Source organism: Mytilus trossulus, chromosome 6, assembly GCF_036588685.1.
Source record: "Mytilus trossulus isolate FHL-02 chromosome 6, PNRI_Mtr1.1.1.hap1, whole genome shotgun sequence".
In the NCBI taxonomy this organism is placed as follows: Eukaryota; Metazoa; Mollusca; class Bivalvia; order Mytilida; family Mytilidae; genus Mytilus; species Mytilus trossulus.
Window position 1 is genome coordinate 41,986,635 of NC_086378.1, and position 26,602 is coordinate 42,013,236.

Genomic DNA, 26,602 nt, shown 5'->3' on the forward strand with positions numbered 1-26,602 from the left:
ATTTTAATAACATGTGATTCAAAGCTTTCGTTGTACGTAGAATAAATAGTTTTGGTAACAACAACACTCGACAGAAAAAAAAATTGATGAAGAACTTTTGAGCGGTTATTGAAGAAAAGGAAACTGATCACGAAAGACGACTTTATACCAGTCCAGATACAGTGCGGTTTCTTGATCAAGTGATACAGAATTTGACACTGACAGTGAAAGTCATAAAAATTATTATTTGTATATCAGGTTTGTCACCTGAAATTATTATAACATAAACATCTTTTTTATTTTGTTTAAAATATCAAGTGTTGATAAATTGATCAACTCCAGTGGCGGATCCAGAAATTTTCATAAGTGGGGGCCCGCTCCAGTCAAGCGTCAGTGATTCCCTATATAACTAAGCAACCAATTTTTTTCCCAGAAAGGGGGGGGGGGGGGCTCAGGCCTCCTCTAAATCCGCCTCTGAACTCTACAGGGACTTTCTATACTATCGGAACTGGTCACGTATAACGATGTCTATACAAATTATCAGACTGAACTCGACCGTAGCTGATGTCACATGAATTTTTAGCAAATCATTTTCAATTTAGGAAAAACTATATGTTTGAGTTAAACAAAAAATAGTTTTTATGAAATTTTATACATTTTGTCATTGAAAAATGCTGTTTTTCAAAAGATTTCTCTGATTGTTTTTTAAATATTCATCTTTGAAATTGAGGTATTTGTTTGGTGAATTTTCAGTAGCCACCATCTTGTTTGATATGTAAACCATTTTACAAAACTGGGGTGTTCTTCAAAACAATATGTCTAAGTTTAATAATTCATCATTCTTTCAACATCATAAATGGCTAATATGAGGCAGGCATTACCTGTGAATGGGGACGAAGTCTGTATCATTATTTTTTTTAATTCAAACATGTTGATTATAGCAGTGGAAATACCGTTATGTTTCCGATATTTGTTCTGATGTTAGGGATTTAGTTGTGATATTATTTAAGTTATGATGTTATACTCAATTTAAACAAAGAAACGCTGTTAAGTGTTACAATGTATCAAGTAACGTTTTTTTTCATATCAAAAAATTATTAAAAATAATTAGGTGTTGAATTCATTCCTATATTAATTGATATGATGATAAATATACATTTTATTTAAAGTCTCATGCAAACAAGACCGGAAAAGGAAGTAGATCTGAAAAAGAAGTTAACGATTTGGAGTCTATTAGTAGAATGAAAAATTTCGGGAAATTTTTCCGAAATTTTTTATTTTTATTTTTATTGATTTTTCTACTGTAATTGGGGACTTTGTCCCCATATTAATCAAATTTTATTTTTTTCTTTGAGATGAAGATCGTCAGAAGTATTATACATGCAGGATAATAAATGCTTAGTACATGTAATGTAATTTAAAACTTCATACATGTAAAGTTATTGCTTTAATTAGCATAAATATAGCTTAATTAATCAAACCCCAAATAAAGTTCAGTAGTTTATTTATACGTAATTATATATGATGTTGTAAATAATAATTATATATATATATTGCAGTTTGTTTATTTATAGCTAAATGTCAGCAGAGGAAAAGAGACGTGGAGAAGATGTGGAAGATGGAGGACCAGGCTTAGTTTATATGCCTTTTGTTATAATGGAAGATCTTCTTGATAAATTAAGACTATTGGATTATGAACAAAATTTTTGTAGAGAAAGAAACCTTAAACCAATATCAAGGTAAAATATTCATAATAAGCTAAATTGAGTTTATGTTTGAAAATATATGTAACATGATTGAATTGCAGAATGAGATCCGCTATTACATGTATTAGGTCACCAAATATTTATCAGTTTTGAAAATTTTAAAACAAAGAGAAATAACAACAACAAAATTTATCAGCAAGACAAATTTAATATCTACATATTTCAAACATGGTCAAAATTATTAATCAACTCCTCATAGTTACATGTATTACATTTGTACCTTTATTTGTTTATTTATGCAGTAACCATGGTGACATGTAAATTTAAAACTGAAAAATTAGTTTATATTCAAATACTGAAATAGTCACGGATACAATGTAATTAGTCTTGTTATTCCCTAGGTGAGTGATTCAGGCTCCTTGGAGACATTCTATGAAAATTAATTTCTCCACACCATAGGTATATTATCAAATATTTTTGAAAACATGACCTGTTGAAGTTTGTGTGCCAGTACAAAAACACATCATGAAATAGACCTTCCTTGCTAGGGCTTTCAGATGATACAATGTATCCTATAGATTCTTTATTCATATGAAGCATTCCAAGGAAACAGAAGCTTTTAGATTGTTTCTCAATTTATTATTTGTATGTGGCTTTGTAGATTGTATGTTGTATTATTTATTTGTTTGTAGGCACTATTTTGCTATTCCTACCAACCCTGGTGAACAGTTCTTCATGTTTACATCACTGAGTGCATGGCTGCTTAGAAAAGCTGGTAAAAATTTTGAGCAGCCTCAAGAGGTATAATTCCTGAATGAAAGATTTAAAAATAGAAGTACATGTATATGATCAAAGTCATCCAACATATGTTGTGAATCTGAACAAAAAATAATTAATAAAGCTCTTTTCACATGTAAAGTCTATTTTCATCAAACAAAACTTGAATTAGCTGAACCTTAGGGTCATTAGATGACTTCTTATAGGCAGAGTTCCAGATCCCTTAGTAATGTTTTTTTGACTAATTTTAAAGTTTTAAAAAAGTAGAAACTTTATAATGCAAAAATTGTCCAGCAATACAAGAGCTTCAAAAATATCAACTTGCTACAAACCAAATGGATGATTTATGGGAGTTTTGACCCTTCAATAATGATGACCTATTTCCACCATGTTTTATTGATTTACTAATTTTCAAGTTTTCTCCTGCTAAATTGATAAGTGGAAACTGTAAATAGCAAAACTATCAGCAATACAAGATAAACAAATATATATGACATCTTTGTAAATTCCCACAAGGTTATTTATATGAGATGTTGAAATATTGCCATTTGTCTTTAAAACACAATAAACTAAGTAGAAACTTTAAGAAACATAAAAAAAATATTGGCAATACAATGTACAAGATAAGTTTTTGAATGGTGAGGAATTTAGGCTTTTCAGAGCCTCTTGGTTTTTGCCCCTAACAACTATTATAGTTTGATGGAAACTAGACTGTAAAAATTATCCGAAGGATGTCAGCTAGGTCATACTAGGTTAATCTACAAATAAGTACAGTACAGAAATTATTGCACAACAAGAAGCTTATGTCCTTATACAATATTTATGTCCCTGCCGAAGTCGGAAGTTGGTTTCCGTTCTTTCACTCTAGACCAAATGTCTAGATGAAACTTATACACAATTTTTATTTCCACAAAATACAGATCAAGTTTGAATTTTGGTGGTGTCACTTTAACCGTTCTAGACTTATATACTTTACAAATAGAAATTTTTGTTTCCATTCTCTAACTTTAGTTTGCGGCAAAATTGCCTCAACCAAAAAAAGGTATGTGTATAAACATCTGCATATCTTGCAAGTCAGCCTAAAATGAAAAATAACAGTATACCATCAATTTGTTTTTGTTTTTAATTTTAAGTTAAGCAGCATACATAACATAATTCTGTGCTTATATCTTTTATAGTATGATGATCCAAATGCTACAATATCAAGTATTTTAGATGAAGTCAGGAAATATGTAAGTAATCACTGGTTTATACAAATATTCCTTTATTATTTGATTTTTTTAGCATAGAAATTTGTTTCTAAATACAAACTATTGTTCATCTGTATTGACTTAATTTACCCATTTGTTTGTCAGAATCAACATGAGATAACTGTACATCATGGTACATTGACATTTTTATTATTGGGAAGATATACATCATTGATTTATGAATTTGTGTTCCTTGAAAAATAACATCTCAAATTTGATGTGAAGGTTGCCATATCCTATATAGATGCTCTTGTTTATTGTGGTGAGTTGTTTTGTCATGGGTAATAAGGTAATAGTAACTTTCAGTCAAGTTTCTATCCATCCTAACCACTTTGTGAATGCATCTACTTTGAGACCATTTGACAGAACACTCATAAATAGGAGGGTTGTTGATGGTTGATGTGTATTTAGTATCAGACAAATTTTCACTAATGTACTAGAACTCTGAACCAGAAATTCATTGATTTTGTAAAAATATGTTTACATCCGTACTCCTAAGTTTCAAACTAAATACTCGTCAAAGGTGTATTATTAGAAATAGTGAGACAAGATATAACACAAAAAATTAAGTAAACATTGATTTATAGAAATGCATCACAAATTGTGTGAACAGGTCAAATTAACAAGAAAGTATGATTTTAATTGTAATCACAGTTACTGAAGCTAATTCAAAGCCAAAAATAATTAATAATGAAAAAATCATGCACCAGAGACTAATTAAATTAAAACACATTACATTGTATATGGAATTTTGATGTTGGGCCGTGGTTTCAAATGTGTCCAAATAAGGATGGAAAATCAAACTTTGATTGATTTCAATATGCTGGATCTAATATTGTACTGATATTTTAATAGATTTTGGACTTTGACCTGTTTTTCTAATTGGTTGCATCATCTCAAGGGTAAAAAAATAAATTTCTTATCTTCACTTCATTCTTTATTGGTAGGGGTGAGCAGCTGAGACATAAAATACCCCACCCTTTTCAAAGTTTTATATTATTTATTGAAAATATATACCTTGTCATATATCAATAACAAAAAAACAGACCCATAGATATATTTTGATATTTTCTATCATCTGGTACAGTATACGTAGTATTAGACCGTTGGTTTTCCCGTTTGAATGGTTTTACTCTAGTTATTTTGGGGCCCTTTATAGCTTGTTGTTCGGTGTGAGCCAAGGCTCCGTGTTGAAGGCCGTACTTTAACCTATAATGGTTTAATTTTTGAATTGTTGTTTGGATGGAGAGTTGTCTCATTAGCACTCACACCACATCTCCCTATATCTATAGACAGATTTTTTTGGGGGGGCCTCTCATCACCATGTTTATTTTTTTACAAGCAAGGCAATCAGTATAATCACACCTTGCTTTTCCAATAAATTTGTCACATCTTAAATACTTTCTCTATTTGACCCTTTTATATCTTTCATTATGAAGAAATTAAATTTTCAGTAGACAATAAAATATGTTTTGTCAGATAAATGTAGCAATATAGCACCCAAGGGAGTTACACTTTCACTGAGTTTTATATTTTAATTGGAAAATAGATGAAAAGTCGCAATAAAGAGGCTGACACTATGAAATTTCCTAAATACATCTCTACAAACCTTTGAATGTTTTGAAAGTAGGTGCAAATGTCAAATTGGTCAGATTTATTGCATCTATATATAACTATCATCAGTGGAAATACCACATTGGAATGAATAGAGATTAATTGGTTTGACAAATAGCTGATACATTTACGACTGTGGCTTAACTGCTTCAAAAATTAAAACTGACATCTGATTAGTTTCAGATACTTATGATATAATCAAGCAAGTGTGAATATCAACCCTTTTGATATAAATAACTCTGAATTTTTCACCCTTTCCATATATCATGGAGCATGAAATAGTGACCTATTCCTACCACTCATTACATAGAAAAATTTGATAGTATTTATGTTATATCCTACAGCAACATTCTATAGACTTCCCACCATCTAAACTAAAGCAGGGTTGTGGAGAGCATTGCATTTATGTGTTAGACAGACTTGCAGATGAAGCTCTAAAGAACACACATTTCAGTTGGTCAAGGTAAGTTTTATGAATATAAGCTTGCATCTAAGTTTCAACCATTTCCATAAATCAAGAGTGTCAAAGTTATTTTTAGCTCACCTGGCCCACAGGGTCAAGTGAGCTTTTCCCATCACTTGGCGTCCGGCGTCGTTGTTAGCTTTTACAAAAATCTTCTCCTCTGAAACTACTGGGCCAAATTAAACCAAACTTGGCCGCAATCATCATTGGGGTATCTGGGGCAATATGCGCAATTGTTATTCCATAGGCCGTAATGGTAACGTTTTCTTCTGTTGCTCAGCCCATATCGTAAACTTGTATATGTATGATGGCTTGTTTCGAAGCTGAGACATTTTTACATATGTGGTTAAATTTTCGGGGTACGAAGTGTGATTCATTTTTCCGTAATTTAGCAAACCCCGAGTATCCTTTTGCGATGTCGCTCCTCATGGTAAAAAATCCCAATTTTAACACAATAAGTTCTTTGAAATTTTAATACTTTGAACACATTTCATAGCTCCATGGTTTTTACACATTTATTCTGTGTTCCCTTATTTTCTAAATTAACACTAATGGTTCAGCTCAGTTATTTGTTTATCATAGAAATGTGTCAAATATCACTACACAGAGATTTTTTGTTTACACGTGACTTTTGTGTTCCTCATTTCAAGGCGCATTAGGGGTATTGTCCCATATTGAAATCCATAGTTCTGATTTTTCCAAATATTTTTAGGTGATCTTCATCGGTATGACATTCTGAATAAATCTGTGTATTTTTGTCCATTTCTGAAAAAAAATAAAGTCATTTCAGCACTATATGGCAATGACACTTTTATCGCTATATTCATTTATTTTTAATACAACGTGCATGTATAATTAATTTCTTCCAGTATACCTTTACTAGTCAAAACAAGGACAAAACTTTTGATGATAACCTTAAATAACAATACACAGACCCTATTAAAGCATTCTATAACATTTTCTTGTGTCTTAAAGTGCATTTTGACAGAGAAATTATGCAAAAATGTAGATTTCATAAAAAAAAACCCAGCAAAATAACTATTCTTACTAGTGGACATCTGGTATATAATACTGTGGAAACCCCTCAAAACTACTGGGAAAGTCATTCTTATCATGTAATTAGAGTGCAATGAAGTGCAAATTTTCAAAACTTGACCATTCACATAATTCTATTTGAGAAAAAAAGGCTTTTTACATGTATTTCAGTGAAAACCCTTTATCAGTGAGAAATCCACATGAGGTATTAAAGGAAACATTGTGACATCACACGTATTATGGCGTCATTAAATAATGACATATCAAAATAGTGCTAAATAGAGTTTGCAGTGTTACATGAGAATCAGTTGACGCAAGATTTAACTCGAAATGTTGAGTCGAAAAGACCAGTAACCAAGCCTTTTCATTTAATAGCAAGACCATAGCAACAGTTTTCATATAAGCATATTTTTAACATACCGACTGTAATTTCATTTGCACAAATACCATAAATAAATAATTTAGAGCTTACCTAATAAATCAAAATGCTTACCAGTTATTCAGGACTTTTTAAAACCTTTAGTTTGTCATCTCATATTTAAAAGTAATGATATGTCTGGAACTGAAATAAGACCAAAAAAAAATAACTCAAACTGTGTTATCATTTAATTTAAATACATAAGTATTATTGAGAGAGAAAATCTAGTTCTTGAAAATTTTATCACAAAGAAAGAAAAATGCTTCTCCCTTGTGGCTTAGCCACCTTCATTTTAAACTGTTTATATTAGAAGCAATGAGTAGTAGCTAACTAGCTTAATACATGTAGTTGAATAGCAATATTGTGTTCAAGAAGGTTTGACCCTCCCCCTTTTTCACTGAGAAATGACAATATCTTGTGTTTTGCTCGTGTGCATTAACAATAGTAATTCATGATTTTCTTAATACATGTACATGTTTTTTTCTGTTTATTTGCATATGATATCTACTGACCAGGGTCAAATCATTGGATAAAAGCACATGTATGATGTATCTCACTTTACTCGTGTGAAGTGTGTTATCTCCCTTGATTATAAGCTATTCCTGTAGACCAGAGTGATAATTGCATAACAAAGACTATACTGTGTCATGTTTACTTACAATTTATTTATATTACATGTAAGTTTTTTCTTGCCTTTTTCAATTGAATAAACAATTCATTTCGGATCTCTCGGGGGTAAACAAAGTTATGACTGTGCCTAAAAAAAGTGTTCAGCCCCGTGCCAGTAATGCATTTAAAAGTGAAAATTTTATTGAATTTTTGCTGTTCTTTATCAATAATATTTATCTGAAATCATTTATGATAACTAGGTATAAATAAAAAACTACTAACCATCATTTTAACAATTTTCTGTGGTGTACAAGGTGAAATTAGCTTAAGACATCTCTGGATCCTTCCTCACAAGATGGGGCAATATGCGCAATTGTTATTCCATAGGCCGTAATGGTAACGTTTTCTTCTGTTGCTCAGCCCATATCGTAAACTTGTATATGTATGATGGCTTGTTTCGAAGCTGAGACATTTTTACATATGTGGTTAAATTTTCGGGGTACGAAGTGTGATTCATTTTTCCGTAATTTAGCAAACCCCGAGTATCCTTTTGCGATGTCGCTCCTCATGGTAAAAAATCCCAATTTTAACACAATAAGTTCTTTGAAATTTTAATACTTTGAACACATTTCATAGCTCCATGGTTTTTACACATTTATTCTGTGTTCCCTTATTTTCTAAATTAACACTAATGGTTCAGCTCAGTTATTTGTTTATCATAGAAATGTGTCAAATATCACTACACAGAGATTTTTTGTTTACACGCGACTTTTGTGTTCCTCATTTCAAGGCGCATTAGGGGTATTGTCCCATCTAGTTTAAAAAATGTGTGGCGTGACCCGGTCAACCAACCAAGATGGCCGCCACGGCTAAAAATAGGACATAGGGGTAAAATACAGTTTTTGGATTATAACTCAAAAACCAAAGCATTTAGAGCAAATCTGACAAGGAGTGTTATTGTTTACCAGGTCAAGATCTATCTGCCCTGAAATTTTCAGATAAATCGGACAACCCGTTGTTGGGTTGCTGCCCCTGAATTGGTAATTTTAAGGAAATTTTGCTGCTTTTGGTTATTATCTTGAATATTATTATAGATAGAGATAAACTGTAAACAGCATTAATGTTGATCAAAGTAAGATTTACAAATAAGTCAACATGACCGAAATGGTCAGCTGACCCATTTAGGAGTTATTGCCCTTTATGGTCAATTTTTAACCATTTTTCGTAAATCTTAGTTATCTTTTACAAAAATCTTCTCCTCTGAAACTACTGGGCCAAATTAATCCAAACTTGGCAACAATCTTCTTTGGGGTATCTAGTTAAAAAAATGTGTGGCGTGACCCGGTCAACCAACCAAGATGGTCACCACGGCTAAAAATAGAACATAGGGGTAAAATGCAGTTTTTGGCTTATTACTCAAACACTAAAGCATTTAGAGCAAATCTGACATGGGATTGAATTGTTTATCAGATCAATATATATCTGCCCTGTAATTTTCAGATGAATCTGACAACCCGTTGTTGGGTTGCTGCCTGTGAATCAGTAATTTTAAGGAATTTTTGCTATTTTTGGTTATTATCTTGAATATTATTACAGATAAAGATAAACTGTAAACAGCAAAAATGTTCAGCAGAGTAAGATTTACAAATAAGTCACATGACCGAAATGGTCATTTGACCCCCTAAGGAGAAATTGTCCTTTGTAGTCAATTTTTAATAATTTTCATAAAATTTGTAAATTTTTATTAAAATTTCCACTGATACTACTGGGCTAAGTTCATTATAGATAGAGATTATTGTAAGCAGCAAGACTGTTTAGTAAAGTAAGATTCACAAACACATCACCATTACCAAAACACAATTTTGTCATGAATCCATCTGCTTCCATTGTTTAACATTCACATATACCAAGGTGAGCGACACGGGCTCTTTAGAGCCTCTAGTTTTATTGAAACGAAATGCTGAAAAAGATGGTTTCTGTTAAAAGTATCGCTTGAGATAACTATCAAAGAACACATCAAAATATGCAATTGGTATCATTTTTGTAGCAGGAATTTCTTAGTAAACATTTCTGGTGTACCCATTTATTTTTATTAACCTGAACCTCCTGAATCCGCACCAATGCAACATTGCCACCATAGTTTAAAATTGAACAAAGGATAATAAAATGCAAGAACAATGTAATATAATCACTTCATTATTGAAAATTATAAAAAAAAAAATACAGAGAAAGAAATGTTACATGGCAACAAAATACCATTGCCATGACATCTGTTACGGCCAGAAATCGCCTTTAAATTGTAGCCAACAAAAGACACAAATCAATACTAAAATTTAACAATATTTATTATACAAAACTTTACAAGAAGTTTTACACAAATATTACTGTCAACTTAACTGTCAAATATGAGTCCAATCTTTTATCTTTATCTGTATCCGGAAATCTTTCGGAATCCAATCTGAATATTATGTTCACTACTAAGGTCACAATCCAGTATGATGTTGTTTGTAGAATAAAAGTGTCAATCCAAATGCTGTGAATACTAATGTCTATCGATGTCTAAGTCTAAGTTTAATTCTAATTCCGAGAGTTTAACGTTTATAGTGTCTGTATATATATAGTTGTCACAGAAATCTCTAGAACATTCTATAAATGGAAAGTTCTAGAGAAGTATAACGGAAGTTTCTGGAAAAATGTAGAAGTTCAAATTACGCATCTTTTATAAGGATCATTCTAGAATCGTCAAATTGAAAGTTCCAATCATTCCATAAGTATCTGTGACTGTTCCAGTGATTTCTAAACTGCACAGTTATAGGATTATTTGGTAAACAACTATCAGGCCATGCAACACAAATTAGGCCAACATAAATAAACATAATAATTATAATATCATAACAACATGTTTATACCTTACAAATCCCATTACAATAAAAGAATAGTCATACATTAAGAGAAACTGAATACAGCAAAATTGAAAAACAAAAACATATAATTACAAATCAGTACGTACTAAGATCAATTCTTACAGCACACACCATCCCAAATACATTTTTGCAACATTAAATTTGAACTGGCTTAATTAGTAGACAAAAGATCATGTTTATGTTTACTTCTTTTGTTTGCCATTTTGATTGAGTTGGAGGCCATGACTGATGAAAATAATTGATAAAGTCTCCACTCTCACACCACTGAGCCACCATATATTAAACCATAAACAATGGTCTTTCTGTCTGTTAGGCTAGCTAAAATTTTCCTGTATTAATCTTAGTAGATGGGACATCATTTTAATTGTTGTGTTAGTCTGGCTGAGAGTTATGCATTGACGTTAGAAAAGAAATTCAGTCTTCTTAGAGACTGTCAGCAACTTTGTAGAGATAATTAAGTGAGATTGGAAGCCTGTTTTTTAATTTTTTTAAAATAAGCATTAATTGACTGATCAATAAATTGTTTATGACATAATATAGACCAGAATATCCAGAAGAAGAAATGGACGAAGAAAATATAGTTGAGGATGACGCAGAGTTAACATTAGGAGAAATAGAAAAAACAATGATGCAGGTAGATTATTCTTATTTGTTTTTACTAACTATTTGTTTTCCATTATAAAATTTCCTACTTGAAATATGCAGGGTAATTTTCCTTCACTCTGTTATATGCTTTGCTGTCAGAATCGAAGAGAGCATTGATTGCCAGTCCTGTCTCTTTTGACAAACACTCATTTTCTTTAAAATTTGGACTAATTTAGAAGAAAATTGTGAGGACTATCAAACAAAAGTCCTGGGTGATTTATTTGGTGTTGTTTTTCCTCAGCTTTACCCTTTGATTATGAAGAAAATAGGTGTATTTTTTAGTTTTAATTTTAAAATTATACAAGATAGTGTTAAGGATGTAGTCAGGAGAAATTAAAAAATTCCATAGAAGTTAAAATTGATACTGTAAATGAGTGCAAGTCAGTTATTCGTTAATCAACAAAACAAGCTAAAAATATATACAGGCTATGAAACCCTGTTTCCAGATATTGTTAGAAAAATATATCAGGAAAAGTCTTACTTGCACTATGACCTTATATTTACCATAAGAATTATTTGAATCTCAAATTGTAAGAAAAGAAATCTAGATTCTGCTTAAATTTTGGTAATTTTTCCTGGATTGCTTCCTGTGGACTTCAATGCTGTTCATATTGAAAACATAAAAATTGCCAAACTAGACTGATCAACTCTTTGGGTATGAAATAGTCTTGACCAGTTCATTTGAAAATTGGGACGATTAAACACTGTTTAAGTTTTAAATATTTTATCAGTACTTGCATGAGTTATATCCCTTGAATAGCATGTGCTGAAAGCAGTTTATTTTCCAGTTATGTGAATATCCATTAAGATTTTAAAACACAGAATTATAACTACTGAAAACAAGGTCAGTTCCATTTTGATTACAATCGCATGTGACATTTCTACATATAGTTAGTCTGTATTTCAATCTGTTTGTCAATTTGGCGATCTTATTGTACAATAATAATATATATTTCCATGTTTTGATTTGATAAATATCATAAAATCCAAGAAGATACATGTATCTACCCTATTGATAAAACTACTGTAACAGTTATTGCTCTCCAAAATTTCTTATTGCAAATCATTTCAGACATATAATGATGATGAGGAATTTGAAGAAGAGGAACAAATATTAGACTTGGAAGGACTGAAAAAACGATCACAAAAGGTGAGGAGGGAACTAATTTATATTCCATAATTTGAAATTATGTTTTCCATGCTTGAATTTGTACAACCATAAATTTCTTTGATCACATTTTAGCATGGTTGTGTTAATATTAGTGTCATCAATCCGTATGAAGAGAGTTTTTTCTCAATAATGCTAGATATAGATGACTTCTTCTAATCAATATTCATATAAAATGATTGATGGCACAAAGGAAGGTATTTCATAATCCATAAGTGTTCCAAAACATTTCTCTAAATGTTATCTTCCACATTTATTTCTCTTATATTTTGTCCAGTTTGTTGTTGTATACTTTACAAAACTATATATAATATTTATATTCCCATGATATATGGGCCAATCTTTTTATTCCCACACCATAGTGGAGGGGGCATTAAGTTTTACCCTTGTCTGTACATCTGTACGTCTCAAAAAGGGTTTCCATTCTCTAACTTAAGATTGCCTCAACCAAATATTTTAAAACTTATTCATGACTATTATTACATTGAAAAAAAAAAAGTTGAATTTTAATGGCATCATTTTTATACGCCCGTCAAAATTTTGACGGGATGTATTATGGTATACAAATGTCCGGTGTCCGTCTGTCCTGCATAAACATGTTGCACCGTAACTTGAGAACAACTTATCCAAATTTCATGAAACTTTACATAGTTGTTTCTTATGATGGTCAAAAGATCTGTATACTTTTTTGTGAAAATAATATTAAAACTTTTTGAGTTACGGCACTTTGTAACTTAAACCAGGGTGGTTTTTTTTACACATGTCGCACCGTATCTCAAAAACGATTCTTGATTATGGCTTAAAACTTTAAATACTTCTTATTTATATTAATCTTAATATCTGTATACTTTTTGGTGATGATTCAAAATTGAATTTTTGAGTTATTGAGTATTTTGTAAAAAAGGGGGAGGTTTTTTTACATGTCGCACCATATCTCAAAAACGATTTATGATTATTGCTTAAAACTTTATACATGTCTTTGTTATATTAATCTAAAGATCTGTATACTTTTTGGTGATGATTCAAAATTTTAGTTTTTGAGTATTTTGTAAAAAAAGGGGGGGGGGTTTACATGTTGTGCCGTATCTCAAAAACAATTTATGATTAATGCTTAAAACTTTACACACTTCTTTGCTATATAAATCTAAAGATCTGTATACTTTTTGGTGATGATTTAAAACTTTATTTTGGAGTTATTGAGTATTTTGTTAAACAGGGGAGGGTTTTTATACGACCGCAAATTTTGAAAAAATTTTCGTCGTATATTGCTATCACGTTGGCGTCGTCGTCGTCGTCGTCGTCGTCGTCGTTGTCCGAATACTTTTAGTTTTCGCACTCTAACTTTAGTAAAAGTGAATAGAAATCTATGAAATTTTAACACAAGGTTTATGACCATAAAAGGAAGGCTGGTATTGATTTTGGGAGTTTTGGTCCCAACATTTTAGGAATTAGGGGCCAAAAAGGGCCCAAATAAGCATTTTCTTGGTTTTCGCACTATAACTTTAGTTTAAGTTAATAAAAATCTATGAAATTTAAACACAATGTTTATGACCACAAAAGGAAGGTTGGTAATGATTTTGGGAGTTTTGGTCCCAACAGTTTAGGAATTAGGGGCCAAAAAGGGACCCAAATAAGCATTTTTCTTGGTTTTCGCACCATAGCATTAGTATAAGTAAATAGAAATCTATGAAATTTTAACACAAGGTTTATGACTATAAAAGGAAGGTTGGTATTGATTTTGGGAGTTTTGGTCCCAACAGTTAAGGAAAAAGGGGCCCAAAGGGTCCAAAATTAAACTTTGTTTGATTTCATCAAAATTTGAATAATTGGGGTTCTTTAATATGCTGAATCTAACTGTGTATGTAGATTCTTAATTTTTGGTCCCGTTTTCAAATTGGTCTACATTAAGGTCCAAAGGGTCCAAAATTAAACTTAGTTTGATTTTAACAAAAATTGAAACCTTGGGGTTCTTTGATATGCTGAATCTAAAAATGTACTTAGATTTTTGATTATTGGCCCAGTTTTCAAGTTGGCCCAAATCGGGGTCCAAAATTAAACATTGTTTGATTTCATCAAAAATTGAATAATTGGGGTTCTTTGATATGCCAAATCTAACTGTGTATGTAGATTCTTAATTTTTGGTCCAGTTTTAAAATTGGTCTAAATTAAAGTGCAAAGGGTCCAAAATTAAACTAAGTTTGATTTTAACAAAAATTAAATTCTTGGGCCTCTTTGATATGCTGAATCTAAACATGTACTTAGATTTTTGATTATGGGCCCAGTTTTCAAGTTGGTCCAAATCAGGATCTAAAATTATTATATTAAGTATTGTGCAATAGCAAGTCTTTTCAATTGCACAGTATTGTGCAATGGCAAGAAATATCTAATTTCACAATATTGTGAAATAGCAATTTTTTTTTTAATTAAGAGTTATCTTTCTTTGTCCAGTATAGTAAGCAAGAAATATCTGCAAGAATTTTTTTTAATTGGAGTTATCTTTCTTTGTCCAGAATCAACTTAAATCTTTGTTATATACAATATACAATGTATATTCACTTTTTACTACCAACTGATAAATTTAAATAATCTTTACCATTCAGTGATAACAAGCAGTTTTTTTACATCTTAATATTTTATGATGTATTTAAATGAGTAGTAAACTCCATTAGAATATTTTAATTGAAATTAGTTTTGGAATAAGGGAAAGGGGGATGTGATTAAAAAATTGGGTTCAATTTTTCTCATTTGAAATTTCATAAATAAAAAGAAAATTTCTTCAAACATTTTTTTGAGAGGATTAATATTCAACAGCATAGTGAATTGCTCTAAGAGAAAACAAAAATTTTAAGTTCATTTGAATACATTCATTCTGTGTCAGAAACCTATGCTGTGTCAACTATTTAATCACAATCCAAATTTAGAGCGGAATCCAGCTTGAATGTTGTGTCCATACTTGCCCCAACCTTTCAGGGTTCAACCTCTGCGGTCGTATAAAGCTACGCCCTGCGGAGCATCTGGTTTTACATGTCGCGCAGTATCTCAAAAATAATTTATGATTATTGCTTAAAACTTTACACACTTCTTTGTTATATAAATCTAAAGATCTGTATAATTTTTGGTGATGATTTAAAACTTTATTTTGGAGTTATTGAGTATTTTGTTAAACAGGGGAGTTTTTTTTTACATGTCACGCCATATCTCAAAAATAATTTATGATTATTGCTTAAAACTTTACACACTTCTTTTTTATATTAATCTAAAAATCTGTATACTTTTTGGTTTTGATTCAAAATTTTATTTAAGTGATATTTAGTTTTTTGTAAAAAAAAAAAACAGGGTTGGGGGTTTCACATGTCCCGCCGTGTCTGAAAAACAATACATGGTTATTGCTTAAAACTTTCTCAGAAACTATTTATGATTATTGCATAAAATTTCCACACAAGATGTCGGGCGTATCATGCGCTCATGGTGCAGCTGTTTATTATCTTTCTAGAGTTATGCCTCTTTACAAATGGAAAAATTGCTGAATTGTTTTACAACCACAAAAAAAATTTGGGGATCGTATAATGATATGATGTTGTCGTCTGTGTCGTCTTCCAAAGATACATTGGTTTCCAGACAATAACTTTGGTTTAAGTTAATGGATCTCATTAGCATTTTTCTTCTTTCAGGATAATAACTTGTGTATTATTTCAATCGCTCTGAAATTGTACCACAATGTTTAATACCTCAAGTAGAAGGTTGGAATTCATTTTAGGGGTTATGGGGCAACAGTTTAGGAATAAAGGGCCAAAAACGAGCATTTTTCTAGTTTCAAGTAAATAACTTGTGTGTAAGTCTATGGATGGATCTCTCTGACATTGTACCACAAGGTTCCATTAAACATAGGGAAGGCTGGGATTGAGTTTTGGGATTATTGCTCCAAAAGGTGTTTCAAAAAGTTAAGAGGGGGGGGATTTTTTTTCCAATCCTTTTTAGGGATTCATATTCTTTTTTTAATAATTTATAAATTTGGAAATCTTCAGTTGCACAGTATTGTGCAATAATATTGTAAGATCTTTGACCACATTTATTTTGTGTCAGAAACCTATACTATGTCAAAAATTTGGTCACAAACCAAATTCAGACAGTACCAAGCTTGAATATTGTGTCCACATTTGCCCCAACTGTTCAATGTTCGACCTCTGTGGTTGATTCAGGCTGCGCCCAGTAAAGCATTTTGGTTTTTTTAGTTATCAAAGTTAAGATTTTATGAATCTTATGTACAATGCTTATTACCAAAAAACACAAATCAAATTTGAATTTTGGTGGCATCACTTTTACTGTTCTCAAGTTATACTCCTTTACATATGGAAAAAATGCTGATTTTGTTTTTTCATTCTTTAACTAAAATTTGCCTCTTCCAAATGTTATAAAATTTGTACACAATGCTTATTACCCCACAACTCACATCAAGTACAATTTTTGGTAGAATAACATGACCCAAGATTGCTATTAGCCAATCAAAATAACGTATAACAATAAAACATACATCTACATGTAATGTAATTATTTACTCTTACAATTTTGCAAGATTAAAGTTGCAAAATGCAAAAAAAAAAATGTGTTCATAAGGAACATAGAAATTTAAGGTTTCCTCCAATTAAGATGGCAATTTATTTATTACTTCCTTTTTGGAGAACTCATTCAAATAGATTTTGCATAAACCTTACAGATTAACAGTCAGATTAAGGTGTGGAAAATTGCTCATTTATAAGGCAAATGAATTTCCCAAGTACTGTGTCTAGCACTATTACTGTGTCAACAGTGGGTTTTATATATCTTTTTTTAGCAACAAGACATTGAAGGTTCAAAACCTGAAGAAATTCTTGAATCAACCACTGATGCAGCAGACTGGAAATTGGAAGTAGAGAGAGTGTTACCTCAACTGAAAGTCACTATAAGAACAGACAACAAGGTAAAGTCAAGTTTGATCATTTCAAGACTATTAAAGATTGCTAGGGCTAAGTGATAATATGTTTTATATAAAAATAAAAGGAGATATTTGGTATTCATCAATGGACAGCATCTAGTGACTTCTTTGAGTTTCGATTTTTTATACAACTATTTACAGTACGTGTTATGGTATAGGATTGTCAATCTGTCATTCTGTCAGTCATCAACATGTTGGAAAATAACTCAAAAAAAGCTTCAACCAATTTGCATGAAACTATGGTGAATTGTTTATATCTATTGACATGATTTTTATAAACTTTCACCTTTCCGAGTTATGAGGTTTTATTAAGGTGGTACCTAACACTTTCACTAAAATCAATTTGGCTCTTTTAATTTTCATAAAATTTTAACAAAGTATTTACTTTGAACTTTTGACAAAAATATAAAAAATTCAAAAAAAATGAACCAACCATTTTATCAGAAAAATTACACTGGTTATATAGCAGTTTGACAAACACTAATTTTGATCATTGAGAAGCTTAATATTCTCTTCACAACACAACATAATTAAAACGTTCAGCTGAATTTACAGAGTTATCCCCCTGTAGGTACCACCTTAACTAAACAAAGGTTATTTTCCAGTTTTTATGTCCCATTTATGGGCATTATGTTTTCTGGTCTGTGGGTCCCTCCATTCATTTATTTGTCCGTTCATCAGTCCAGTCGTTCTTCGTCTGTCCTGCTTGAGGTTTAAAAATTTGGTTGTAGTTTTTGATGAAGTTGAAGTCCAATCAACTAGAAACTTAATTAACATGTTCCCTATAATATGATCTTTCTAATTTTAATGCCAAATTAGAGATTTTTCCCCATTTTTACGGTCCACTGAACATAGAAAATGATACTGTGAAAGTACTTTTATACGTGGGGTACCAATTTTCGTGGTTTTCGTGGTTGACTTAATCCACGAATTTAAGTGTCCAACGAAATAAAACAACCATTGTCCAAATCAAGACATGGAAAGATCCCCATGAAGGTTTGATTACTGATATGATCTAGAGAATATATTGAATAACCTCTAATCTGAGAATACTTTAATAGCAGTCACAGCACTACAACTGCATGCAGGAGTATACCCATTTAATCTTTATTAACCTAAACATGCTAATTTGTACAACTTTTGACCTTTAATTCTCATAAAAATATTTTTTTTCAAAGAAAGTCAGATTTCCGGTATTGATATGCTAGTACATTTATGATAAAGTGTTCATTTTATATCTTCATAGTTCTCGTACATATAAAATAATAATGTCATGCTGGGCTTGATTTTGAGAAGAATTATTTGACAATTTAAGATACGTTTATGATACTGATTTCTTTAGGTGACATATTTATGGCCTAATTAACAGCTTTGATGGTCCTTAATCTGTTGATCACTTTATCTTGGTAGTCTCAGCTTGAGATAATTAGTGTTGTAACTACGATTTACTCAGGTCAATGTTTACTTTGCAATTTTCTTCAATCCAGACTATTTGTAACCTTCGTTTCTAAAGGCTTTTATATTTCATTTTTGTCAAGCCTGCAACTTTTGTTGCAGAAAGGTCGACATAGGGATAGTGATCCGGCGGCGGCGGCTACGGCGGCGGCGGTGTTAGCTCACTTCTTAAAAGCTTTATATTTTAGAAGGTAAAAGACCTGGATGCTTCATACTTTTTTTATAGATGCCTCATGTTATGAACTTTCCGTCAGTCACATGTCCAATGTCCTTGACCTCATTTTCATGGTTCAGTGACTACTTGAAAAAAAAGTTAAGATATATTGTAATGTTAAATTCTCTCTTACTATAAGTAATTGGATAACTATATTTGGTATGTGCGTACATTGCAAGGCCCTCATGTCTGTCAGACAGTTTTTCCGTGACCTCGACCTCATTTCATGGATCAGTGAACAAGGTTAAGGTTTTTCTGGTCAAGTCCATATCTCAGATACTATAAGCAATAGGTCTAGTATATTCGGTGTATGGAAGGACTGTAAGATGTACTTGTCCAACTGGCAGGTGTCATCTGACCTTGACCTCATTTTCATGGTTCAGTGGTTATAGTTCAGTTTTTGTGTTTTGGTCTGTTTTTCTTATACTATATGCAATAGGTCTATTATAATTGGTGTATGGAATGATTGTAAGGTGTACATGTCTAGCTGACATGTGTCATCTGACCTTGACCTCATTTTCATGGTTCAGTGGTTATAGTTAAGTTTTTGTGTTTTGGTCTGTTTTTCTTATACTATATGCAATAGGTCTTCTATAAACGGTGTATGGAATGATTGTAAGGTGTACATGTCTAGCTGACATGTGTCATCTGACCTTGAGTTCATTTTTTATGGTTCAGTGGTCAAAGTTAAGTTTTTTAGTTTTGGTCTATTTTTCTAATACTTTATGCATTAGGTCAACTTTATTTGGTGTATGGACATATTTTATGATCTTTATGTCGGTTATGCTGGGTTTTTTTGACTCTGACCTCATCTTTACAGTCCATTGCTAAGTTTTAAGTGTTTGTGTGTTTTGGTCTCTTTTTCTTTATTTATAAGCAATAAGTCAACTATATTTGTTGTATTGAAGAATTGTTAGCTGTACATGTTTGCTTAGCATGGTTCATCTGACCTTGACCTCATTTTCATGGTTGATTTATCAATGTTTCCTTTTCTTGGTTAATGTTGGGTTTATGTGACAGTTGTAATAAAGCTTTATATTTAGGTCTATCAAGATAGTTTCAAGGATTAGTAAAGAAGGCGAGACATTTCAGTGTGTGCACTCTTGTTTAAAAACTAAAATCCACGAATTTAAAAACCCATGAACATGTAAATATTGCTCAAACCAAGAAAATTGATACCCACGAATTAAAGTACTTTCACAGTAGTGCCGATGGGGCATCCATGTACTGGGGACACATTCTTGTTTGACAATGATTCAAAACTGCTTTGAGCAATTTTCATGAAACTTTGGTGACTGGTTTAAACCACTATAGGTCAAAGTACACTATTCAACTTGAGCCTTGGCTCACACTGAACAGGGCCCCAAACATGACTACTGGTAGTAGTGTAAAACCATTCAAACAGGAAAACAAAGGGTCTAATAGTTATTAAAAAAAAAGAAAATACTTATGACTCACATCAACAAGCAACATCACTGAATATCAGGTTCCTGACTTATGACAGGTTCTTATGTCTATTAAGATAGCCTCCCTTTAATTTTTATGTCCCATTTATGGGCATTATGTTTTCTGGTCTTTGCATCCTTCTGTTTGTTTGTTCGTCTGCTTGTCGTACCGTTCGCCCGTCTGTCCAGCTTCACGTTAAAGTTTTTTGTCAAGGTAGTTTTTGATGAAGTTGAAATCCAATCAACTTGAAACTTAGTACACATGTTCCTCAAGATATGATCTTTCTAATTCTAATGCCAAATTAGAGATTTTACCCCATTTTCACTGTCCACTGAACATAGAAAATGATAATGTGGATGGGGCATCTGTGTACTTGGGACACATTCTTGTTAATAAAGTTCTGAAATGACATTGAGAAGTAATTGAATTAATTAGTTTAAAAAGTAACAGGTGTATTTATGTGCTCATGGTGCAGTTTTTTATTTAGTTATGAAGAACTATATTATAGCTTGAATTTATAATTGATGTGACCCAAAAAAAAATAATATTAAGTTGAATTTCCATACATAAATAAGGATCCAAGTATTTTTACAGGACTGGCGGGTTCATGTGGAACAAATGCACCAGCATAAAGATGGAATTGAATCATCACTGACAGAAACTAAAACCCACTTAGATAAATTGCAAAATGAAATAACTAGAACTTTAGAAAAGATCAGTAGTCGTGAAAAATATATCAATAACCAGCTGGAACACTTGCTGGGGGATTTTAGGGGAGCCCAAGAGCAGCTATCAGAAAGTAAAGAAAGATATAGACAAGCTAGCGGAGGAGTCACTGAAAGGTCAAGGTTACTGGGAGAGGTAAGTTCACTTGAGCCACCTTTAAAAGATAAAGTTGTGTGTAATATTCACATCTATTATCTCTGAAGAAATATAATTCATACACTAGCTCTAAATATAAGGGTTAGGAACCAGAAGAAAGAAGTTTAGCACTTCTATTATGTTTTCTTCCAAGCATAAAGAATCATTTATTTGAAAACTGTTTGCAAGAAAACTCATTTGAATACAAAAATTTCAGGCAGAATAGATATCTCTGGAAATGATTTTATCTAAAATGTTTTGTTGAAAAACTTAAATCATCTTTAATTAATCAAAAAAAAATAATTAGGAAACAATAAACAGTCTTGAAATATTGAGCAAATATTCATCCCTGAGCAAACTGCAATAGAATTTATTTTCTGTTTATTCACCATTGCTTTTTAACAATTTAGGGTAATTGTATTTTATATACAGTAAAAAAAAAATTATTCACCTTCTTTTTTGTTGTCAAAAAGTACATTTTCAATGCATCGTTTTTGACAATCATGACAATATATGAAGTCAATAATAAATGAAAAAATGATATCTGAACTGTAATTTGAATTCATCTTTCCATTAACATGATATTTACTTTTTTTTTTAAACAAACAATGATAAATAGAGAGCAACAGTATAGAGCAAAATATTTTCAGAAAAATAAGATCTACAAATAATTGTATATAAGTCATTATGGTTGAAATTGTAATTTGACCGTTAAGAGAGATTATTGGCATTGAAAGATGTTTTTTACATATTTTAAAGAAACTTAAGTAGATAGAAGAAACATTATAAACGAATAAAAAATAAACAGTCCTAAATAAAAATTGCATTTGTTATAGGTGACAGAAGAGTTGGAAAGAATAAAAATGGAGATGGAAGACAGAGGTAGTAGCATGACAGATGGAGGTAAGTATTAATACAGTTATGATGTACATCTTTATTTTAAATATGAGTAATAGTATATATATTCCCTATTTTGTCTTCCCTATGACCAAAGGAGTAGAATGCAAAACCAAAGGATTTATATTTGTCAAATACTACGCATCTGTCTATCATATACATTTGTATCTAACCTCATTTTCATGGTTCGGCAACTTTTTGGAAAAAAATCTATATTTTGTTGTTGTGAAATTCTCACTTATTGTGAATTATATGATAACTTTTTTTTTTATTATATATGGTCCTTGTATTGTTTACATATCCCTCAGATAGGGTTGACCTCAAATCATGGATCAGTCATGATCAAGGTTAAAGTTACACAATCAGGTCCATTTCTCAGATACTATTAGAAGAAGGTCAAATACATGTGATGTATATATATCCTAGGTGATCAACATGTTCTTTTTTCAAGTGAACTGTTTTAAATATAAGCCAAATTAGGGTTTCTAAAGCAAATAATGTTTACATAAGAAGGGAGTGTGACTGCATGCAGCCAATGATTTCCTTTTCCAATTTAATTAGTTACTGTATGTTTTGCTTTTACAACATACAATCTACTAGGCAAAGGGACAGGTTTATGTACTGATAATACTTGTTTTAAACCACAGATGTACCAATCAGGTTTTATGATAAATATAATGATATTGAGAATGGAAATGAGGAATAACCACAGAGCAAATATAAGCTGAAGGTGCAAGTCTGGTTTTTATACGATTGCAAAAATTACAATTTTTTTTGTCGTATATTGGTATCACGTCGGCGGCGGCCGTGTCGTCAGCGTCATCCGAAGACGGATGGTTTCCAGATAATAACTTTAGAATATCAATAAAATTTAAAATAAGGTTTATAACCATTAAAAGAAGGTTGGGATGGATTTTTGTGGTTTTGGTCCAACAGTTTAGGAACAAGGGTGTCAAAATAAGTATTTTTCTAGTTTCGAAACAATAATTTGTGTGTAAGTGTATGGATCTTTCTGAAATTGTACTACAAGGTTCCATTTAAAATAAGAAAGGTTGGGAGTAATTTTGGGTGTTATGGCCCAAACTGTTTAGGAATAAGGGTCCAAAATGGGTCCAAAAACAATACTTTTTATAAATTGCTTATTTCTTGACCAATTTCAAATGGGCAAGAAATATTCTTAGACTTAAATTTTTGGGGTTCTTAAATATGCTGAATATAACCATGTATTGAGTTTTTATACGACCGCAAATTTTGAAAAAATTTTCGTCGTATATTGCTATCATACTGGCGTCGTCGTCGTCCGAATACTTTTAGTTTTCGCACTCTAACTTTAGTAAAAGTGAATAGAAATCTATGAAATTTTAACACAAGGTTTATGACCACAAAAGGAAGGTTGGTATTGATTTTGGGAGTTTTGGTCCCAACATTTTAGGAATTAGGGGCCAAAATGGGCCCAAATAAGCATTTTCTTGGTTTTCGCACTATAACTTTAGTTTAAGCTAATAGAAATCTATGAAATTTTGACACAAGGTTTATGACTACAAAAGAAAGGTTGGGATTGATTTTGGGAGTTTTGGTTTCAACAGTTTAGGAATTAGGGGCCAAAAAAGGGCCCAAATAAGCATTTTTCTTGGTTTTTGCACCATAACGTTAGTATAAGTAAATAGAAATCTATGAAATTTTAATACAAGGTTTATGACCATAAAAGGAAGGTTGGTATTGATTTTGGGAGATTTGGTCCCAACAGTTACCAAATAAGAAATAAGGGGCCCAAAGGGTCCAAAATTAAACTTTGTTTGATTTCATCAAAATTGAATAATTGGGGTTCTTTGATATGCTGAATCTAACTGTCTATTTAAATTCTTAACTTTTGGTCCCGTTTTCAAATTGGTTTACATTTAGGTCCAAAGGGTCCAAAATTAAACTTAGTTTGATTTTGACAAAAAATGAATCGGTTGGGTTCTTTGATATGCTGAATCTAAAAATGTACTTAGATTCTTGATTATTGGCCCCGTTTTCAAGTTGGTCCAAATCGGGGTCCAAAATTAAACTTTGTTTGATTTCATCAAAAATTGAATATATGGGGTTCTTTGATATGCCAAATCTAACTGTGTATGTAGATTCTTCATTTTTGGTCCTGTTTTCAAATTGGTCTACATTAAAGTCCAAAGGGTCCAAAATGAAGCTTAGTTTGATTTTAACAAAAATTGAAATCTTGGGGTTCTTTGATATGCTGAATCCAAACATGTTCTTAGATTTTTGATTATGGGCCCAGTTTTCAAGTTGGTCCAAATCAGGATCTAAAATTATTATATTAAGTATTGTGCAATAGCAAGTCTTTTCAATTGCACAGTATTGCGCAATGGCAAGAAATATTTAATTGCACAATATTGTGAAATAGCAAATTTTTTTTTAATTAGAGTTATCTTTCTTTGTCCAGAATAGTTTGCAAGAAATATCTTATTTCACAATATTGTGCAATAGCAAGATTTTTTTTTTAATTGGAGTTATCTTTCTTTGTCCAGAATCAACAAAAAATATCTAATTTCACAATATTGTGCAATAGCAAGATTTTTTTTTAATTGGAGTTATCTTTCTTTGTCCAGAATCAACAAGAAATATCTAATTTCACAATATTGTGCAATAGCAAGAATATTTTTTAATTGGAGTTATCTTTCTTTGTCCAGAATCAACTTAAATCTTTGTTATATACAATATACAATGTATATTCACTTTTTACTACCAACTGATAAATTAAAATAATCTTTACCATTCAGTGATAACAAGCAGGTTTTTTTACATCTTAATATATTATGATGTATTTAAATGAGTAGTTATTGTTGCAAACTCCATTGGAAATTTTAATTGAGATTAGTTTTGGAATAAGGGAAAGGGGGATGTGATTAAAAAAATTGGGTTCAATTTTTCTCATTTGATATTTCATAAATAAAAAGAAAATTTCTTCAAACATTTTTTTGAGAGGATTAATAATCAACAGCATAGTGAATTGCTCTAAGAGAAAACTAAAATTTTAAGTTCATTAGAATACATTCATTCTGTGTCAAAAACCTATGCTGTGTCAACTATTTAATCACAATCCAAATTTAGAGCTGAATCCAGCTTGAATGTTGTGTCCATACTTGCCCCAACCGTTCAGAGTTCAACCTCTGCGGTCGTATCAAGCTACGCCCTGCGGAGCATCTGGTTGGAATTTGGTCCCCTTTTTTAAATTGGTCCACATGAGGTCCTAAGGGTCCAAAATTAAACTTTATTTGATTTCATAAAAATTGAATTATTGAGGTTCTTTGATATGCCGAAACCTAACCGTGTAATAAGATTTTGAATTTTGGGTCCCGTTTTCAACTTGGTCTACATTATGGTCCAAAGGGTCCAAAATAAAACTCAGTTTGATTTTAACAAAAATAGAATTCTTGGGGTTCATTGATATGCTGAATATAAACATGTATTTAGATTTTTGATTATGGGCCCAGTTTTCAAGTTGGTCCAAATTGGGGTCCAAAATTTAACTTTGTTTGTTTCAACAAAAATTTAATGTTCTTTGGTATGCTAAATCAATCCATGGCCATGTATTTAGATTTTGGATATTGGACCATAATAGGTAAATTAATTTTTTTTAAGTTCATTAGACAACATTCATTCTGTGTCAGAAACCTATGCTATGTCAACTTTTTAATCACAATCCAAATTCAGAGCTGCATCAAGCTTGAATGTTGTGTCCATACTTGCCCCAACTGTTCAGGGTCCGACCTCTGGGGTCGTATAAAGCTGCGCCCTGCAGAGCATCTGGTTTTTCAAAGTAGCTGGGTATTTTTGGTTCGTGTGTCCTGTTCAGTTGTCCATCAGTGTTAGTGTTTCATAATACATGATATTCTATTTGTATTTGTGTATAATATATACAACTTTTTTTCATTTTAGCACCTCTTGTAAAGATTAAGCAAGCTATTCAGCAGTTGAAGAAAGAAAACATGCAGATGGAGATAAGATGTGGTGTTGTGGAACATATTTTACTGCAAGCTAAACTTAATGATAAAACATCTCAGAACAAGGAAGTCCACAGAAATCAGACAGATAATTTTGACTACAGTGCTTACTGATGGGACACATCTGTTTTCTTATTAGATTTTATTTATTAAATATATAGATCAGTA

At 31.5% G+C, this 26,602-nt stretch overlaps 1 protein-coding gene and 1 long non-coding RNA gene across 5 annotated transcripts; one reads left to right on the forward strand and one right to left on the reverse strand.

Moving 5' to 3' along the window:
- The first annotated feature begins 5 nt into the window (after positions 1-5).
- On the forward strand, positions 6-26,602 carry LOC134721358 (intraflagellar transport protein 57 homolog). Of its 2 annotated transcripts, none has more exons than XM_063584301.1 (11): positions 6-237; positions 1,554-1,718; positions 2,378-2,486; positions 3,641-3,694; positions 5,671-5,789; positions 11,316-11,409; positions 12,493-12,570; positions 17,420-17,545; positions 21,270-21,536; positions 22,373-22,439; positions 26,370-26,602. In XM_063584301.1, the coding sequence occupies exons 2-11, from the start codon at positions 1,558-1,560 to the stop codon at positions 26,546-26,548; spliced, it is 1,254 nt and encodes a 417-aa protein (XP_063440371.1). In that variant the 5' UTR covers positions 6-237; positions 1,554-1,557; the 3' UTR covers positions 26,549-26,602. The 2 variants fall into 2 exon arrangements, with proteins under 2 accessions (XP_063440371.1, XP_063440372.1); XM_063584302.1 differs by having other exon boundaries at positions 28-237; positions 1,539-1,718.
- Positions 6,257-8,609, reverse strand: LOC134723432 (uncharacterized). Of its 3 annotated transcripts, none has more exons than XR_010108062.1 (3): positions 8,134-8,609; positions 7,318-7,386; positions 6,257-6,554 (listed from the first exon to the last, which is right to left on the reverse strand). It is a non-coding gene; the product is annotated as an uncharacterized LOC134723432 (long non-coding RNA). The 3 variants fall into 3 exon arrangements; XR_010108063.1 differs by lacking the exon at positions 8,134-8,609 and adding an exon at positions 7,902-8,113; XR_010108061.1 differs by lacking the exon at positions 8,134-8,609 and having other exon boundaries at positions 7,318-7,505.

Bases quoted from the DNA above. Each gene is read 5' to 3' on its own strand.
- LOC134721358 (XM_063584301.1), top strand. From the start codon at position 1,558: ATGTCAGCAGAGGAAAAGAGACGTGGAGAAGATGTGGAAGATGGAGGA. The intron at 17,546-21,269 runs GTAAAGTCAAGT...GTATTTTTACAG, and splicing joins CTATAAGAACAGACAACAAG to GACTGGCGGGTTCATGTGGA. The intron at 21,537-22,372 runs GTAAGTTCACTT...CATTTGTTATAG, and splicing joins GGTCAAGGTTACTGGGAGAG to GTGACAGAAGAGTTGGAAAG.